Source organism: Rhinolophus ferrumequinum, chromosome X (genome assembly GCF_004115265.2).
Source record: "Rhinolophus ferrumequinum isolate MPI-CBG mRhiFer1 chromosome X, mRhiFer1_v1.p, whole genome shotgun sequence".
Lineage (NCBI taxonomy): Eukaryota > Metazoa > Chordata > Mammalia > Chiroptera > Rhinolophidae > Rhinolophus > Rhinolophus ferrumequinum.
Genome location: NC_046284.1, coordinates 1,605,165 through 1,624,737, shown reverse-complemented (window position 1 = coordinate 1,624,737; position 19,573 = coordinate 1,605,165). Strand labels below are relative to the sequence as shown.

The following is a 19,573-nucleotide window of genomic DNA, read 5'->3' as shown; positions in this document are numbered from 1 at the left end:
AAGACTTTTTATCGACCAAAATTTGACTCAGTTATCTGTGATATATGTAAGCAGGGGTCAAATCACAGAGTAAGCAAAATTAAATTACATTTTAGTAGGTGGATGGTATGTCATTATCAGTGTCGCAGAATTATTCACTCTTCCTGTGTGTCTTCTCATGAAATCAGGAGTACTTTAAGGGGAGGAAAGGACTACATTGGGAAACTGGGGGCAAATAAATGCTTGAAACTAGAGAAATAAATACTTAGGATGGAAAATGAATTTATGAATGAGAAATAAAAATTGCTAGGGCACCAGATGTATTTTGCTTCACTTTACCAACTGTAAATATATCAGAAGAAAGTGTATCAGTAGTACATGTATTAGACGCTGTTTATTTTAGACAAGTCACTTCCTAAATTGCTTTATCCTGAAATTGACATCCTGCCTATCTTTGAAGTAATGTCAACGTAGTGCTGAGTACATTTTGTGGCCATGAAGGCAAGGGTTTAAATCTGCCTTTTTATTTGTTTCTTCCCCCAAGACAAAGGTTCTAGCTTCTCAAGGGTGGTACATTTCGGATATGTGGTGCGGGAGAAGCTCACCAGAGTCCGGGAGGAGGAATTTTTTAAAGCCTCCCCAGTGATGGGAAGGCCTGCTCCCCTCTTCCCAAATCCCTGATTTAGACAATTTGGTGATGTTTTTCCAATGTTACAAACATTTTTTAAGTCTTGATACTTAAATTCAAAACCTGTTGATTCCTTATCAGTAAGAAATGTTCAGCCTTTTTATTCTGCTCTATCAGATAGCTCTCAAACTGTCAACAGTGGTTAAATAATGGATCTTAACCTGTTTTTGGGGGGGGTGGAAATTTTTGAAAACGTGGTAAAACCTGTGAACTCTCTCTCCAGAAAAAAGATATAAATACTTAAAGGTTTTTTATGTAATATCAGATGTTTCTTGGATTCCTGGTTAAGAAATAAATTTAGAAAGAGGTGTAGTTTGAGGTTTAAAGTAACTTTCTCTCCAAAGGTGTCTAAGTCAAACAATAGAGCATAATTTAAATATGCCTAAATCTTAAGGGAAAAAATCATAAGCAAATTATAGGCTCGATTGCCAATTTACAACAGAAAGAGAAGTTCATCTTGTTCTTTTGTTGCTTTCAGTTTTATATCCCACACATGAGTGAAGTCATTATGGTTCTCGACTCTCTGTCTGACTTATTTCGCTTAGCATGATCCTCTCAAGGTCCATCCATGTTGTCGCAAATGGCAGTATCTCATCTTTTCTTATGCTCAACACACAATGCAATATACAGCTGACGTATTACAGAATTGTACACTTGAAACCTATATAATTTTATTAACCAGTGTCACCCTAATAAAAACAAAAAAAGAAAGAGAAGTTGGGGGCAGCACATTTTCATTTTCTTGAGGTAAATTTACATTGATTTCAACCTTCTAAGTGCCAGCTGGAACCCCAGATTCTAGTAGAATCTCTCTGTGGACTGCGAGGGGAAAACATTTCAACAAAACCCCACATTTCAGATTCAAATGTCTTAGAAAAGCATAGTGGGGGGGTTCGAAATACAGGCATGAGTGTCATATGGGGCCTCCACAACTTACTAGCTGCGTGACCTTGAGCAGTTCACTAAGGTTCCAAGCTGACAGGTTTGTAGTGAGAATTAAAGGAGATAATGCATGTGGAGTGCTTAGCACAGTACTTGGCGCACAGTACACGCCCAGCAGACATTGGCTATTCTGAATGACACTAGTGCTACCTGTAGACCAGTGCAAGGTACTCTGACTCCTGAAAGTGAAATCTAACGTGAAATTCCAAACACCACTTAGTCTTCTTGTATCCCGACTAAGTAGAAGTTCTCAAGAGAGAAGAAGGCTTTGTCAGAATTACCTGAGAGCCTTTTTCAAACTCCCATGGCCCCATTAATCTTCCACTATCACCCACAGTTGCATTACCCCCTTGGCTGAAAGTCAGTGCCCTGGTGAGCCGCGTTACAGATGAAAATGGGGGGCAGGAGGGGCGCTTAAGAACCACATATCAACTTTACCTCCCATTCTGGCAGGGTCAGAAAATAGAACCTTTCAATTTACTTGACTCTCCTGTATTTAAAATAAACTCTTTATGACATAAATAAAAGTAAAACAAACACTTGAAGACTCTGGACAGCTCCATGCATGATTTACAGCTCCAAGTACTATCATACAGCCAAACTGTGTTGCAGATATGAAAAAGGCATAAGAATTTGTTCAACAGTAACTTTGTAATTTAAACATTATTTTAGCTTTTCTTCCAGGTTTCTTAATGTGTTACCAAAATTCGAGTTTAGAATACAAATTTTGGTTTTTGTAAGGTTTGCTTCTCATTTTTCTTTTCATATAATTTCATTTCTTTTTACTTTAAAATCAAATTATAAACTATCACATTTACCTCTCAGATCAGAAAGTATGGCTTTTCTTTGAGCAATAAACATCAGACTGGGCAGAATTTGTGACCAGAAAATGTAATGTAAATTCTTAAAAAAGTAAGATGAGGGGTAGCCGGTTAGCTCAGTTGGTTAAAGCGTGGTGCTAGTAACACCAAGGTTGCCGGTTTGATCCCTGTGTGGGCCACTGTGAGCTGTGCCCTCTTTAAAAAAAAAAAAAAGAAGAAATTTCTTTTTTTTTTTTTTTTTTTTCCTTTTATTAGCATTTATTTGATGTTGAATTTACTCCCGGGCCATAAGTTTTTGTTTCTTCAGTTTCTTCTGGGAGATCTTCTTCTTCTGAGCAACCTCCTCTTCTGGTTTCGGAACAATTTGTTCTTTTTCAGTGAGGATCATCTCAATGTGGCAGGGAGAGCTCATGTATGGGTTAATCCGCCCGTGAGCTCTGTAAGTTCTGCGCCGCATCTTGGGAGCTTTGTTCACTTGGATGTGCTCGATGACCAGAGAGTCTACATCTAAGCCCTTAAGTTCAGCATTACTCTCTGCATTTTTAAGCATGTGCAGTAAAAATTCTGCACTCTTTTTGGGCCAACGACCTTGTGTCCAACCCCACTGTTTGGCCTGGGCACATCTCCCAACTCCACCATTGTAACGACGGAATGGCACACATTGCTTTTGTAATGTGACATCCTTTAAATACTTGGTGGCTTTTCGGATATGCATCCCCTTGATGGCCTGCGCAGTTTCACGAGTGTTCTTAAAATGAACCCGCAGATTTGAACCTCTCGATTTACATGATTTTGTAGGGTTCTCTGGGTCAAGCGAATAGCGAACCATTTTCAGAGGTCACCTCAGGCCGCTTTCGGGAAAAAAAGGAGAAGAAATTTCTTACAATTAAACTGGAAGTTCCCTTTAACTCCATCCTAGTATGATGACTTTTTAAATCATTATTTAGAAGTAAGTTATCACATAGTAATACATCCATTCAATTAATACACATTTTACATCCCTGTTTAGTCAGCTGACTTCTAGTTTCAAGGGCACCTCATTTTATAATATATAAATTCTATATTTTTCCATGCAAACTTGTAATTATTAACATTTCAAGACCTCAAAATGCTTTGGGTGTCAGTTGGAGCTGTGTAAAGAGGACTGCCTGGAGCCTTCCCTAGGTAGCAAGTCTTCCCATAGATAGTACCCCAAGACTTAGAAGATAGTCTCTCAACATGTAGGTAAAAGGGCTTACACCCCCCTGCCCCCTGCCCCCAGTACTCATTACAAAAGAGGAACGGACTTTCCACGAACTCTTCTGTTCTCCAACATAGCTATCTTTGTGCATTTTACCTGGGACATGAGTTTACTTGTCTGGTCTGTAATAAGCTACTTCAGAGCCTAGAGACAGGTCAGAGACATTCATGTGCATGATTTACAAAATAATTAGACTTTTGGCATTGTTTTCAAATTAAGGTAATATGTCATAGGCCTGAGAACATGGCTTTGAAGTCGAACTCCTGTGCTCAAACTCTGGGGCTTTAGGCAAGTCCCCTGGGCCTTCGTTTCCTCATCTGTAAATGTAAGATAGTAGGATCACTGTAAAAATGCAATGAAATAATATATTGTGAAGTGCTTAGAATAATGTCTGCCAGATAGTAAGCACTCAGTATGTGTAAACTGTTTTATTATTACAAGTAACAATGAGTAGGAGAAGGGAGGTGGACCTCCCCTGGTTCTAATTCCACAGCTCGCCAATTCCTAAATCACATTCCACCAGTGTTGTAGTTCAAGTGCAACAGCAAGGCATTCTGGTAAACCAGTGAATGCAGAACCATTGGAAGCTAGTACATCCACTCAGGAAAGACCAGATGACCACCCAGTTAGCCAACCACAGGTAGCCTTCATCGGAAGCTGTGTCCTGACCTTAAATGAAACTGATATGTAAACATTTACTAATTGATTACCCCGCAGTGAGAAGTGTAACTCGTATTTGCTCATTAGTGCGTGCCCTGCTAGTTGACAAATCTACATGAGAACACATGGTAATCAGAATGTTGCTTAGTGAGGAGAAAATCAGAACCTGGACAGTGAGTTGGACTTGACTTTGAACTTTGTACTGTGGAAAATTCCAAACGTGCTTAAAAGTAGAAGAGTATAATGAAGCCCTCATCTAACTTGAACAGTTATCAACAATTTGCCAGTCTTCTCTCATCTATCCTATCCTCTTTCTTGCAGGGGGTCTGGAGTATTTTAAAACAAATGCCAGACATCGTGTTTTGCCATTAAATTCTTCAGTATGTATCTCTCATGGATAAAAAAACAAAACAAAACAAAAACAAAAAACCAACCCTCTACCTTTATCTCATACTTGACACCTAAGTGAAATCATATAAAAAGGCCTGAAGTTTTTCTTTAGGAGATTATCTCTGCTTATTTCTTTTAAGTATTGGGGCTTTCCATAAGGATGCCATTCATTTCTATCATTCTGCTTCCATAATAATTTCAGTAGCTACCATTTAGTGACGTGATATGCTAGATACTGTTTTATGTATTAGGTTGAACCCTATGAAAAACATTTTTGGAGGTCAAAAAGAGATTGAATGTTGGCAATTTCATATGGTTCAACTTAACACATTCTCTTCTTTAATCCCCACAATGGCCCTGAGGGTAGGTGGTAGTATGCCCATTTTTACAGATGAGAAAACTGAAGCTCAGAATCACTAAGTGACTTTCCTAAAGTCCCGTATTTATAAATGGTAGAGCCAGGATTTGGATGCAGGCCTATCTGTTTCTAAAAACCCATGTTTTTAAGCACAATACTGCTTTTAAAAATGTTATGATGAGGATGTGATAAAGCAGGCCCTGACACACTGTGTGTGGGAGTGTAACTCAGTAAAACTTTGCCGGAAAGCTACTTGACACTGCATGAAGAGCCTTAAGAATTTTCATCTTAAGTAACTCCATTTCTAAAAAAATAATGAGATAGCAAGATTTATTGTAAAGCAATCATTAAGAGAATTTGGAATTGGCACAGGAATAGGCAGAGGTAACAAGGGAACAGAATAGAGAGCTTAGTAGACAGTGGTGACATTTCAGGTCAGTGGGGAGAGTGTGGACTATCTGTGTACAGGGCAGGAACAGTTGATTATCCCTATAGGAAAACAAATGAAATGAGATCGCTGCCTCCTTCTGCACACAAAAATCAGTTGTGGATGGATCAAGCTCAGATGTGCTGAGCAAAACGTTTTAACTTTATAGAAGAAAATATGAGAGAATGTTTCTATAGCCTCAGTCTAGGGAAGGATTTCTTAGACAAAACATACAAAGCACAAACCATAAAAGAAAGTTTGGTATATTTGACGATGTTAAAAACAACTGCTGTTCATCAAAAGACATCATTTAAAAAAATCTTATCTGGCAAAAGATATTTGCAATTCACATAACTGATAAAAGGTAACTATCCTGTGTGTGTGTGTCTGTGTGTGTGTGTGTACACATACATACATATGCATATATACATATATATTTTTTTAAAAAACTAGTGTATGTCAATAAGAAAAAGAGAAGCCACCCAATAGAAAATTGACCAAAAGACGTGAACAGGCATTTCACGGAAGAGGAAACAGAAGTGACCAATAAGCAATGAAAAGATGAACTACCTCATCAGTAATCAGGGAAATGCACAGTCCATCTACAATGTGCTTCATTTTATACCCGTCAAACTGAAAAATACTAAAGAGTCTGATAATACCAGTGTTGTCGGGAGGCTGTGCAATAGAAATCGTAATAGCAGAAGTGGACCATCACTTTGGATTCATTTTGACATTTAGTAAATGTGAACATGGTTACAGGCGTCCTGGTTTTAGTGGGCTTCACAGATGTTGTGTCTTTTACAAATTGAAGGCCAGGGCCCGGCAATGTAGCTCAGGCGGTTGGAGCTCCGTGCTCCTAACTCCGAAGGCTGCTGGTTCGATTCCCACATGGGCCAGTGGGCTCTCAACCACAAGGTTGCCAGTTCAACTCCTCGAGTCCCACAAGGGATGGTGGGCTCCGCCCCCTGCAACCAGCAACGGCAACGGGACCTGGAGCTGAGCTGCGCCCTCCACAACTAAGACTGAAAGGACAACAACTTGAAGCTGAACGGCACCCTCCACAACTAAGATTGAAAGGACAACGACTTGGAAAAAAGTCCTGGAAGTACACACTGTGCCCCAATAAAGTCCTGTTCCCTTTCCCCAATAAAATCTTTAAAAAAACAAAAGGCTTGTAAGATAAGAGCATGTTTACAGGTTTCATTCAACAAACATTTATTGAATACCAACTATATACCTGATACTATGCCGGGCCCTGGGATACAGAGATATATTTATTCAATTAGGTAGTTACTGTCCTAAGAACTAGCAGTCATTAATTCATTCGTTCAGCAAATATTTATTGAATGAGTGAATACCATGTGCCAGGCAGTGATCTAAGTGCTGGGATACAGCGTCAGGCAATAAATAAATACATAGAAGGTGGTGATAAGTAGCACGGGAAAAGGGGAAGTATGGTATAGATAGTGGGCGTGAGGGCAAGTTGCTATTTTAGATCAGGTGCTCGGGCAGTAGATCATACAGCTATCTGAGGGCAGATCATTCTGGCCAGAGAGAACAGCCAGCAAAAGGACACTGGCACAGTGGGGGAGGCCACCCTGTCTGGTGCAGCGTTAGCAAGCGCAGAGTGGTAGGACATGAGGTCATACGGGTTTCTAGGACCAGATTCTGTAATTCCTTGTGGCATGGGAAGCCATTCGAAGATTTTAAGCATGGAGTGACATGATTTTATTTATGGTTTGAAAAGGATCACTTAGGCTTTGTGGTAAATACTAGGAGGTGATGATGGAAGCAGGGAGACTGCTTAGTAGGCCATTGTAGTGATCAGGCAAGAGATGGTGGTGGCTTGGATGAGGCTGGTAGTAATGGAGCTGATGAGAATGAGTAGGGATGGATTCTGAAGGTAGAACCAACAGGAGAAGCTGATGGCTTGGATGTGAGGTAGGAGGCAGAGTCAGGGATGCTGTGTAATGAAATGGAGACCATGGAGGGGAAAGAAGGTTGGGGGCAGGGGATAGAGAGTCCTGTCTTTAGGTGGAGGTGCCATTTAGACATCCATGTGGAGAATGTTGAATAAGCAATTGACTAATGAGTCTGGAGTTGAGGGGAGTGGTTGAGGCTAGGCCTAGAAATTTGGAAGTCGTCATCACGTAAGTGGTGTTTAAAACCACGGGATTAGGTGACAGCGCCGAAGAATTGAGTGCAAAGAGGAGCTAGAGGTTAAAGGACTGAGTGAGTCCTGGGGGTACCCGAACAAATACAGAGACCAAGAAGATGCAGAGGACTCCTTGCAGACTGTGAAGAAGACGACCCGGGGATGGGAGGACAGTTCCCAGAATTCCAAAAAGGAAGTCGTGATCAACAGAAAACGCTGCTGAGAGGTCCAGTACGATGATGCCTGAGAGCGGAGATCACGGTAGAAGATGCATCTGGAAAGGAAATAGGAGCCAAATCTTGATAGATACCAATATGCGCTTCCATGAAGAATGGACTCTAGCCTGAAATTGATGGGTTTGAAGTAGGAAAGTGACATGGTGATATTTGTGTGGCTGTAAGTTCCAGAGAACTTGACCTAAACAGGGATTTGTTATTCTCACATAAGAAATCCAGAGATAGGTGGTTGCTGGTATTGATTCAATGGCTTCGCAATGGCATCAAGAATTCAATCTCTGTCTTTATATTCAACTTTCATTAGCATGTTGGCTTTTTGCCCTCATGCTTGTTGCCTCATGGTCACAGAATGGGTGCTACAGCTCCAGGAATCATATTCATGTATGGGGAAGGAAAAAGGGACAAAGTGACACCAGCTCTGGCTGTCCTTTATGTCATGAAAGCAGGAGCTTTCTCCCACAATCAACACGCTGCCCTTTATCTCGTGGCCTAGGGCATATTTCTTCCCCGCGTACATCTGAGTTCTCTCAGCAAATAAGAAGTCAGGGAAACCAATGTGAAAGTTATTGTAATAATTCAGACAAGAAACAGTGAGTGAGGATAAAGGACAAAAGGAACGGATTAACTAGATCTTGAGGAATACTGATAACCAAATGAATAATGGGAATTAGGAGAAGGTAGAGAAGGACCCCATATTTATATCGGAGGAGGTGGTTATACCATTAACAAAGACAGGGAACTCCAAAAGCAAAATATATATTTGGCAGGTGTGGTAGAGGGATATAATAAGGTGTTTTCTTGTACTTTATGGAATAAAAGTTTGCTTTACTTAGTTTTAATACATTTTATTATAAAATTTTTGTAATAGATAATACATATTTTATCAAAGTGGAGGTCATACTATACATATTCTGCAACTTTCTTTTTACACTTAATATATTGTGAACGTCTCACACACACACACACACACACACACCTCATTCTTTTGTAATTGAAATTTTTATTGAGATGATTGTAAGAGACAATAAGAGGTCTCTTGTATACTTTGTCCAGTTTCTACCGATGGCAGCATTTTGCAAAACTATAGTATAATGTCACAGCCAGGATATTGATATTGATACAATGTACCAATCTTTATTTAAATTTGCCCGTTTGCCTAATTTTTTTAACATCTTATTAATGGACATTTAATTTTCCAATTTTTTTCTCTTAGCAATGCTTGCATCTCCTGGACTCTATGCAGTTCTGTTTAATCTTTTTGTTTATTTCTGGACCACTATAAAATTGTTTTAATTGCTATACATTTCATTATATCTGGTGGCTCAAATGACCGTATTACGCATCCTTTAAAGTATTTTCTATGGCTACTGTGGTAGACAGGTCCCTCCAATGATGCCCATGTCCTGGTATTCTTGCCTTTGTGTAATCCCTTCCTCTTGAGTGTGGACGGGACCTAGTGGCCTAAAAATAGAAGACAGCACAGGTGATAGGATATTGCTTCCAAGACTAACTTAGAAAAGACTTAGAAAAGACCATGACTTCCACCTTGCTAGGACTCTCTTGCTCTCTCTTGCTTGCTCCTTCTGAGGAAACCAGCCACCATGTTTTGAGCTGCTTTGTGGAGAGGCCAAAATGGCAAGTACCTGAGACCTTCAGTTCCAGCACTCCACAGAAAACCGGATCCTGTTATCAAGCACAGAGTGAACGTGAAAGCACATCTTTCTCCGATTGAACCTTGAAAAGAATGCAGCCCTGGCTGATACTTCGCAGCCTTGTGAGATACTGAGCTGTAGAGCTTAGATAAGCAGTGCCCAGTTTCCTGCCCCGTAGGAACAGTAAGATACTAAATGTATGGTTTTGCTTTAACTTTTTATTTTGAGACAGCTGTAGATTCACAGACAGTTGTAAAAAAGAAATACAGAAACCCCAATACCCAATACCCTTCACTCAGTTTCCTCCGGTGGTAACGCTGTACAACCAGGAAATTGACCTGGATGCAATTCACAGACCTTATTCAGATTTCACCAGCTTCACATACACTCTTGGGTGTATGTGTGTGTGTGTGTGTGTTATATGTGTAGATTTGTGCGACCACTACCACAGTCAAAATACAGAGCACTTTCATCACTGGATGGTTCATTTTACCCTTGCATGGCTACTGAGCGTAGCATCTAGGTTGGCGGGGTTTTTTCAGTATTTCAGAGACGTTGCTCCACTGACTTCTGGTTTGCATTTTTTCTGACAATAAATCGTAATCATTCTTATCTTTATTTCTCTGTACATAATATTTCTTGTTTCCTCTGGCTGCTTTTAAGATTTTCTCTTTATCACTGGTTGTAAGCAATGTAATTATGATGTGCTGCAGTACGTGGGTTTTCTAAAATAGTGGATATATATATATGTATATATATATACATATATACATATATATATATATATATATATATATAAAGTTTGCCATTTTAACCATTTTTAAATGTACAGTTCACTGGCACGAATTACACAATCTTGTGCAACCATCACCAATATTCCAATAATAAATTCCAACTATTTCCAATAATACCCTTTACCATTCGAAATAAAAAGTCTGTACACATTAAGCAGTAGCTCCCCATTTTCCCCTGCCCCCAGTTCCTAGTAACCACCATTTTACCTTCTGTCTCTATGAATTTGCCTACTCTAAGTACCCCGTATGAGTGGATTCTTACAGTATTTGTCCATTGGTGACTGGCTTGTTTCCCAGGTTTGAACGTGGATTCTTTAGGGGTTTTTTCCCCCTCTGTATAAAATCATGTCATCTGTATGAATGGAGATGGTTTTATTTTTTTCCTTTCCACTTTGAATGCCTTGTACTTCTTGCCTGATTGCTCTGTCTAGAACTCCCTGGATTAAATAGATGTGGTGAGAGTGGACATCTTTGCCTTGTTCCAGATCTTAGGGAAAAAGCTTTTAGTCTTTCACCATTGAGTGTGATGTTAGCGGTGGGTACTTCAAATACCGCCTTTATCAGGTTGAGGAATTTCACTTCTATCCTAGTTCATTGAGTTTGTTGTTGTTGTTGTTGTTTTCGTGAAAAGGTGTTAGAGTTTTCCAAATGCTCTTTTTGCATCAATTGACATGATGTGTCTTTTTCCTTCATTCCCTTAATGTGGTGTTCTACATTGATTGAATTTCATGTGTTGAACTACTCTTGCATTCCTGGGATAAATCCCACCTAGCCAGGGTGTATAATCCTTTTCATATGCATCTGAATTTTGTTTTCTATTATTTTGTTGCAGTTTCTGAATTTGTATTCATAAGGGATACTGATCTGTAGTTTTCTTGTAGTGTGTTTGTCTGGCTTTGGTGTCAGAGTGATGCTGGTTTCATAGAATGAGTTAGGAAGCATTCCCTTACTCTTCAATTTTTTCAGAGTCTGAGAAGGGTTGGTGTTAATTCTTTAAATGTTTGGTAGAATTCACTACTGAAGCATATGGCCCTGGGCTTTTCTGTGTTGAGAAGTTTTGATTCCTGATTCAGTCTCCTTACTTGGGTAGTCAGATTTTCTATTTTTTCTTGATTTAATTTGGGTAGTTTGCGTGTTTCTACGAATTTGTCTATTTCATTTAGGTTATCCAATTTGTTGGCATACAGTTTCATAGTAGTCTCTTATAATCCTTTTTATTTCTGGAAAGTCTGTAGTAAAGTACCCTCTTTCATTTCTGATTTTAGTAGTTTTGAGTCTCCTCTCTTTTTTTTTCTTAGTCTAGCTAAAGGTTTGTCAATTTTGTTGATATTTTCAAAGAAACAACTTTTGGTCATATGGAATCTCTGTATTGTTTTTCTGTTCTCTGTTTAGTTTACCTCCTCTGACCAACCTTCCTTTCTTCATTCATTCTTCCCTCCCTCCCCCCGCCCTCCCTCCCTTCGTTCCTTCCTTCCCCAGCTTTGGGTTTGGTTTGCTCATCTTTGTGGAGTGCAGTTCATTGGGATAACTTTCATCAAATTTGGAAGGATTTCTCTTTGTATTGATTGATTTTTACCCCTCATTATGGGTCACACTTTCGTACTTCTTTACATGCCCATTAATATTTTATTGGATGCCAGACATTGTGAATTTTACCTTGTTGGGTGTTGGATATTTTTGTACTATTATAAATGTGCTTAAGCTTTATTCCGGGAAGTTAAGTTACTTGGAAATGATTTGATGTTTTTGAGGCGTGTTTTTAAAGCTATTTTGAAAGCCAGAATCAAAGCAGCCTTTTAGTTTCAGGCTAATTTTGCTCCACTAACCAGGTAAAACCCTTCTCAGTATTCTACCTGGTGTCTTGCGAATTACGAAAACTATCTGGTTCCTGTATGAGCTCTGAGTATTTTTCCCTCTAATCCTTTCAGGTGGGTCTTTCTCCAGCTTTAGGTAGTTTCTTTACATGTATTCACTACCCAGTACTCAGCTGAAGTCTCAAGGGACATCCTCTGCATATCTCCAGAACTTTCTGTTTGTGCAGCTCTTTATTCTCCAGTGCTCTTCTGTGAACTTGAGTTACCTTGGCCTCCTTAGGCTCCCAACTCTCTCTCCTCAACTCAGAGAGCCTGCTGGGCTCTGCCTGGGTTTCACCACTCTGCACTGTGGCTTAGAAACTCTCCAGACATGGGCTAGGGCAATCGCAAGACTCATGTTGTTTGTTTCTCTTCTTTCTTACCATGTGTTGCCTGATGTTGAATACCCGAAAACTGTTGTTTCATATAGTCTGTCCATTTGTTGTTTTTTTTCAAGTAGGAGGATAAATTATTCAATGCTGGCTGGCCACAAGTGGAAGTCCCCTCTGGTTTTTTCTGAGACTGGGGTTTGAGATCTCAGACGTCATGTTTTTCTGGGTAATTTAGAAACCCAACATGTGGCCCTGAGAGTAAAGGCTAAAATGGAATGGAAAACAAAAGTTCCTGGAGTAAAGGCGGAACAGGAAATGGAAAGCTAGATTGTTAAATGAGTCACTCACATGGATGCTTAACAGGCACAGTAGGTGGGGGTGGAACTGGCATTACCTAGGAGGATGAGAACAGGCAGAGGGCCTGGAAGAATAAATTAGCAGTGGCTTTGGAGACCTGGAAAGTATTTTTCTGACATAGCAGAAGCCACGTCAGGAAATAAAGTACACCAGTGATTATATTTGAAGGACACTGTCATGCTGAGGAATTGGGATGTTTTCTTGAAGGCAATTGAGAAAGTGAAGAAATTGTGAAGCCAGGAGTCAAAGAGTCATCTAGTTACTTCTGGAGTCTTTTAGCTGATTACAGGACATGAGGTAGGAAGGAAAACTGAAAGCTAGATTCCAAAATTCTTACTGAATAAGAAGGCTGGGATGATAGTTTTAAGGTTGCAGAGACAGTTACAGAGCCAGATGTCATGAGCCTTAAAGGGACAGAAATTGTTTACCCGTAAGTGGTGGACTTGGCAACAGGGAGAAAGAAGAAAGCTTCGCTCGTCCTCAGTCCTCCCTGTCTGTGGTCGTCCGAGTGTGAGAAAAGAAGCTGTCTTCTCCTGGAGAGGGCTGCAGGAAAGCAGGAGCCTCAGGAGAGAGCCCCCATTCAGTTAAGGCAAGGGCTGGAAGGGCAAGTTCAGTGAAGAAAACCGGGGGGTGGGTAGTTGGTTTCTCATAGAGCATAGTGGAAAGGGCTCTGAGAAGAGCAAACAGCCGGAACAACCAGGCATTCGATAGTAGGCCCCCTTATCTGCAGCTTTGCTTTGCGCTGTTGCAGTTCCCTGTAGTTTGAAAATATGAAATGGAAACTTTCAGAAAGAAACAATTCATAAATTTGAAATTGTGTGCCATTCTGAGGAGCGTGAGGAAATCTCAGGCCCATCCTACCTGGGATATGAGTCGTCCCTTTGTCCAGCATCTCCATGCTGCATACATTCCCTGCCCGTTAGTCACGTTAGTCACGTTAGTCACTTAGTAGCCGTCTCCGTTACGTATGAGGTTGATCATCAGAGAGAGAGAGGCCACATTCACACAACTTTTATTACAGTATATTGTTATAACTGTTCTGTTTTATTGTTAGTTACTGTTGTTAATCTCTTGCCATGCCTAATTTATAAATTAAACTTTATTTTAGGTACGTATGTATAGGAAAAAACAGTCTATATAGAGTTCGGTACTATCCACGGTTTCAAGCATCCACTGGGAGTCTTGGAATGTGTCCCCCTGGGATAAGGGGTGACTGCTGTATCGTCATTCTTTCTTCAATGCCATTCTTCAGGTGCTCCATTACAATCAACTTTAGTTTCACTTGAACATATTTCTAACTCTTTGTTTTCTGTTTAAAATCCATAGAGTCAAAAAAAATAAAAATAAAAATCCATAGAGTCAGGTTAGGATGTCTCCAAGTAAATAATCTCTATAGCCCTTATGAAATATGCTCTCTCTGTGGCAAAACACTCTCATTCTAAAACCATAAGTCATGACCCAAAGGGCCAAAGTGTTTTCTCTGACACTATCAAATGGCTCTGCATTCACCACTCCGTGCTCGGATAGTCCCTGCTCTTCCACAACCCCTACTTTCAGTTGGGTGAAGAAATGGAAATGCCCCCTGTGCTCCTGAGGTCTTCAGCCCTGCCCAGGCAGTGTCCCGAAGAAGTGCTTTCTTTGCAGGTTACTTGTAGAAGTGCCACTCAGCCCTGTATGAGGCACCGGGGGCAGATGGCGGTCAGCAAGTTTGGGAAGACAGCACCTCATCCCCTTTCAACACATACGGTATTTAACTTTGTATAGTGCAAACATTCAAATCTACAGAAAAGTATGTAGTAAAGAGTAAGTTTCCCTCTCTCCTCTGTTTCCCAGTTCACTTCTCACTTCCCCTCCCTAGAGGCAACCACAGCTATCAGTTTCTGGTATCATCTTTCAGAAATACCTGATGTATTTATCAACATGTATCTAGATATTCCTTGGGAAACACCTCACCGATGGTAGCATGAGATGCCCACTGCTCTGCACTTTGCTTTTTTCACTTAACAGCGTATCCTGGAGATCTTCCCAAGTCAGTCCATATAGAGCTGCTCATTATTTTGGGGACCGTATGGCTGTACCACAGTTCATTTAATCCATTTCCTACGGCTAAACTTTTAGGTTACTCGCAAGTTTTTAATCTTGCAAGCAGTGTTTCAGAACCTGTGTTATTTCAGTATTTTTCAACATTTTTGTACCTGTGTTATTTCAAACGTGTTTGTAGACTATATATAGAATAAATAAATACAGAATACATCCTTTGAGGCAGAACTTCTAGGTCAAAGTCTGTGGCGCTGATTTTTGATTGGCCATAAGGAGGATCTGCTGCTGCTGTCAGGGCAACTGTCCCCACTTCTTTTTGTTTCCACTTACAGAATCCCCCTCTTCTTCTGTGCATTTACGATAAAATGTCATGTTTAGTCACTCTGTTTAAATCCTTCGCAGAGAGTGCTTTGTATCTGGTGTAATGCATCTAGTTCATCTTGTTTTTCTTTTCACATCCTACTTCTCATCATAACCTCAGCTATGGAAACCCTCTGCCGACCTCCTGGCATCTTCTTTGTCCCTTTTCTGTTTTTCCTACACCTCTTTCTCCTTTTCCTCTTCCTCCTCCTCCCCCCCCTCCTTATTTTCCTTTCCCTTCTCCTTTGTCTCCTCCTCCTCTCCCCTCTTTCTCCTCCTTTGTGCCAGTTGTTTGATGTGTCCCCTTGGCTAGGCTATAGTTCCATTATTAACTAACTGATCTTGGTGTTCCTGTGTAGGTATTTGTAGATGTCATTAAAGTCCATAACCAGTTGACTTTAAGTGAGGGAGATTATTCCAGATAATCTGGGTGGGCCTGACTCAGTCAGGTGAAAGCCCTTAAGAGCAGAGCTGAGGCTTCCCTGACGAAGAAGAAATTCCTGCTGTGAACAGAAGATCCATCCTGCCCTTCCTCACAGACTGCCCTATGGATTTTGGACTTGCCTAGCCAGCCCCACAACTATGTAAGCCTGTTTCTTGCAATAAATCCCTGTTATCTGTACCTTGGGGGGAAGATCATAAATACTTACAGAGAGCCATCATGGCCTCTGATAGGAAGGAGAACATGCTTAAGGTCCCAGGAAGTAGTCTCCAGTGTCAGGAACCATGTGCTAGGTTGTCAAGTGAACCGCCTGGTTATTATTGGTTAGTTGGGTGGTCGATGCCAGACTGCTGTTGATTGCATTAAAATAAAAGGTAAAAATTAGCATAAAAATGAGAGTGGGCAAAGTATAAAATAATGTCTATGGCTCCATAAATAAGTGACTTATTGACTAAATAGATAGATAAATGCAAGAGACAAATCTCCCAAGCAGAAGAATCCCAAATAATTTATTTAGCTACTCTTCCCTCTAGGAGGTGGAGCATTACTCTCAATTTCCTTTTTTCTTTTTTTTTTTAAGCAAGGAGGAAGGAAGCTCATTTGGTATTTTTTTTAGGAGTCAGTAGGAGCCAGGCATGGGTCCTGGGGGCGAAGGTCAGCACAGGGTAAGGAGGCTGCCCTACAACAGCCCTGGGACTCAGATCAGGTGGTGAGCCTGGCATGGTTTGTTACTGGGCAGCAGGCTGAGCCAGCGTGGGAATGTGCAAGAGTGACTCCGTGCCCCCTCAGCCATCCCCACATTGGGTGTGCACAGTGACTTCTTTTCAGAGAAGACAGTGTGAAAGGGGGGACAGAGAGTGACTTTGTAGTGGAGAGGCACGCACAGCCCAGTCAGGTGATCATGCTTAGCACAGCACTGAAATGGCATGTTGATAATATGTATCGTACTAGGATGCAACGAAAATGCACTTTACCTGTATGCTCTTCCTCCCTAAAATCCATAATCCCAGTCTAACCATGAGAAAAACATCAGCCAAGTCCCACTGAGGCCCAGTCTACAAATACCTGACCAGTACTCCTCAGACCTGTGAGTCATCAAAAACAAGGCAAGTCTGCGAAAGCGTCACAGCCAAGAAGAGCCCAAGGAGGCATGATGACTACCTGTACTGTGGTGTCCTGGATGGGATCCTGGAACAGAAAAAGGACAGAGGTAAGAACCGAGGAAGTCAGAGGCAAGTATGGGCTTTGGCTAATAATGACGCACAGTGTCGGTCCATTAGCTGGAACTCCTGTACCTTGCCAATGTAAGGTATTAATAGTGGGGGAACTGGTGTGGGGTCTGCGGTGACTCTATTATCTTCTTAGTTGTTCTGCAAATATAAAACTGCTCTAAAAAGAAAGCTTACGTATGGAGACAATAAAAAGACCATTGGTTCCCAGAGTTTCAGGGGGAGAAGGAGGGGAAGGTTGAAGAGGTGGAGCACAGGAGTTGTAGGGCAGTGAAACTATTCCATGGTACTGTAATGGTGGGTACATGTCATTATACATTTGTCCACTCCCACAGAGTGTGCAACACATTGACCCCCCCTAATGTAAACCATAAGCTATTAGATTATAACAGTGTATTAATAGCGGTTCATTAATTGTAACACACATGCCACACTATTGCAAGATGTTCCTAACTGGGAAACTGCATGTGGAGGGGAAAGTGGGTGGGGTGGGTGCAGTATATAGACTTCTATGTAATGTCTGCCCAATTCCGTAAGTCTCAAACTCTACTAAAAAATTAAGTGTACTGAAATAAATGAACAAAGGACTCCAATAGACATTTCTCCCAAGAAGACATGCAAATGGCCAACAGACATATGGAAAGGTGCTCAACATCACTAACCATCAGGGAAACGCAAATCAAAACCACGGTCAGATACCACCTCACACCCACTAGTATGGAGATATATATATATATATATATATATATATATATATATATATATTTTTTTTTTTTTTAAAGGACTATAAGTGTTGGTGAGGATATGGGGAAATGGGAACCCTCATGTATTGCTGATGGGAACGTAAAATTGAAACTGTGGAAAAGCAGTTTCATGATTCCACAAAAAGTTTTTAAAAAATAGAATTACTATATGATCTGGTAATTCCACTCCTAGGTATAGACCCAAAAGAATTGAAAACAGGTATTCAACCTAAAACTTCTGCATAAATGTTCACAGCACTGTTCACAATTGCCAAGAAGTGGAAACAACTGAAATGTTCATGAATGGATGAACAGATAAACAAATGTCGTCTATCCATACAATGGAATTTTACTCAACCCTAAAAAGGAATGAAATACTAATACACACTATAACCTGCCTGAACCTTGAAAACAATATGCTATGTGAAAAAAAGACAAACACGAAAGGTCACATATTGTATGATTTCATTTTTATTAGATGTCCAGAATAGATAAATCCATAGAGACAGAAAGCAGATTAGTGGTTGCCGGATGCTAGGGGGAGGGGAGGAATGGGAAGTGACTGCTTAATGTATATGGGGTTTCCCATGGGAGTGATGAAATGTTAGGGAACTAGATACAGGTGATGGTTACACAATATTGCGAATATATTATGTGCTGCCGAATTGTATATTTTAAAATGGTTACTTTTATGTTATGTGAATTTTACCTCAGTCAGGAAAAGAAGTGTACAAAGTGTGTAGAGGAAGGAACCACTAGCTGCTTTAGGAGATGTCCAGAAGATGGGAGCATGGGCAAGCTTAAAGAAATTTTCAGAGACGTGCTATTTGAATTGTTAATGAGTTTATGAATCAGTGATCAAACATTGTGTGCATACTAAATGCCATTGAGGAGATTTTATTTGCCTCTCAGAGAGCTCACGATTTAGGTGGGGGAGGCAGATACATGAGTAGGCAGTGGCCGCGCCTTGTGACACGCACAGTGATAAATGTATGTGCAAGGTATGATGAAACTAAGGAGATGAGGACGAGAGTCACCATCATAGCCTTGGGGATATTTGGAAAATATGCAGGAAGTGGCCAAGTGAAGGAGGAGAAAGGTCATGTTAGTCAGAGGGACCAGCACAAGCAGAGGCATGGAACCAAGGGATAGAAGGGTGTGTGTGTGTGCGTGCGCGCGTGCGTGCGTGTGCACTCATGCGCATGCACGCGCGCGCGCACGGAGTAATTACACGTGGTTCCATGTTGTAATAGCAAAATTTTTCAAAATAGGAAGTGGCAAGAAATGAGGTTTAAAGCAAGTGAAAGACACAGTCAGCCTTGTATTTCAGAGAAATCCCGCTAGTTAACAGCGTGGAGGCTAGGGTTGGAAGGGGGCACGACTGGACGCAGTCTCCAGTCCAGCCTCCAGTAGGAGGCTGTTGCAGCGGTCCGGATGAAAAATTCCAAGGGTCTGAAGCAGGGAAGTGGTCATTGGGAAAAGAGGCAGGGTCGGAATCAAGGATTTGTCAGCGATATCGTTCATAGCAAATGAGGAGGGCAGCCACAGGTCTGACTGAGGCTGCTGCTCCCGACTAACGCCTAGAAGACTAGAGCCAGGAGAAGAGGACTGAAACTCGAGTCCAGGTGTGGTGTGGCAAATAAGCCTTCCCTGGGTTTCTCGGCACCGTGGGAAAAGCCTCAGCCACCTGAGACCCAGGATGTACACAGTATAGACAGGCAATGTTTGATTTCACTTCCCCCAGACGCATTTCACTTTTCACATACCATGACAGCGATATCTCTAGCCATTTGTCTGGTTAACTACTGTGATCCAAGTGGATAACAAAACTTATCTTCCCAAGCAATCCGAATGGTTACAGCCAGGACTAAT

General features: G+C 41.0%; 2 protein-coding genes across 7 annotated transcripts in view; one reads left to right on the top strand and one right to left on the bottom strand.

The window, feature by feature from the left end:
• The window catches only part of TAF1 (TATA-box binding protein associated factor 1), an 82,117-nt gene that overhangs the window by 62,010 nt on the left and 534 nt on the right, over window positions 1–19,573 (top strand). For 3 of the 6 annotated variants that reach the window (XR_004423156.1, XR_004423157.1, XR_004423158.1), the window contains exons 39-41: window positions 13,996–14,139; window positions 14,532–15,871; window positions 16,740–16,939. The gene's annotated coding sequence lies outside the window, so the exon portion shown is untranslated. The remainder of the gene's footprint in view (window positions 1–13,995; window positions 14,140–14,531; window positions 15,872–16,739; window positions 16,940–19,573) is intronic. The other 3 variants (XR_004423159.1, XR_004423162.1, XR_004423160.1) reach the window with 3 other exon arrangements.
• LOC117023021 (60S ribosomal protein L17) lies at window positions 2,672–3,290 on the bottom strand. Its single transcript, XM_033107431.1, has one exon. It carries the CDS (start codon window positions 3,257–3,259, stop codon window positions 2,705–2,707), a length of 555 nt encoding a protein of 184 aa, XP_032963322.1. The 5' UTR covers window positions 3,260–3,290; the 3' UTR covers window positions 2,672–2,704.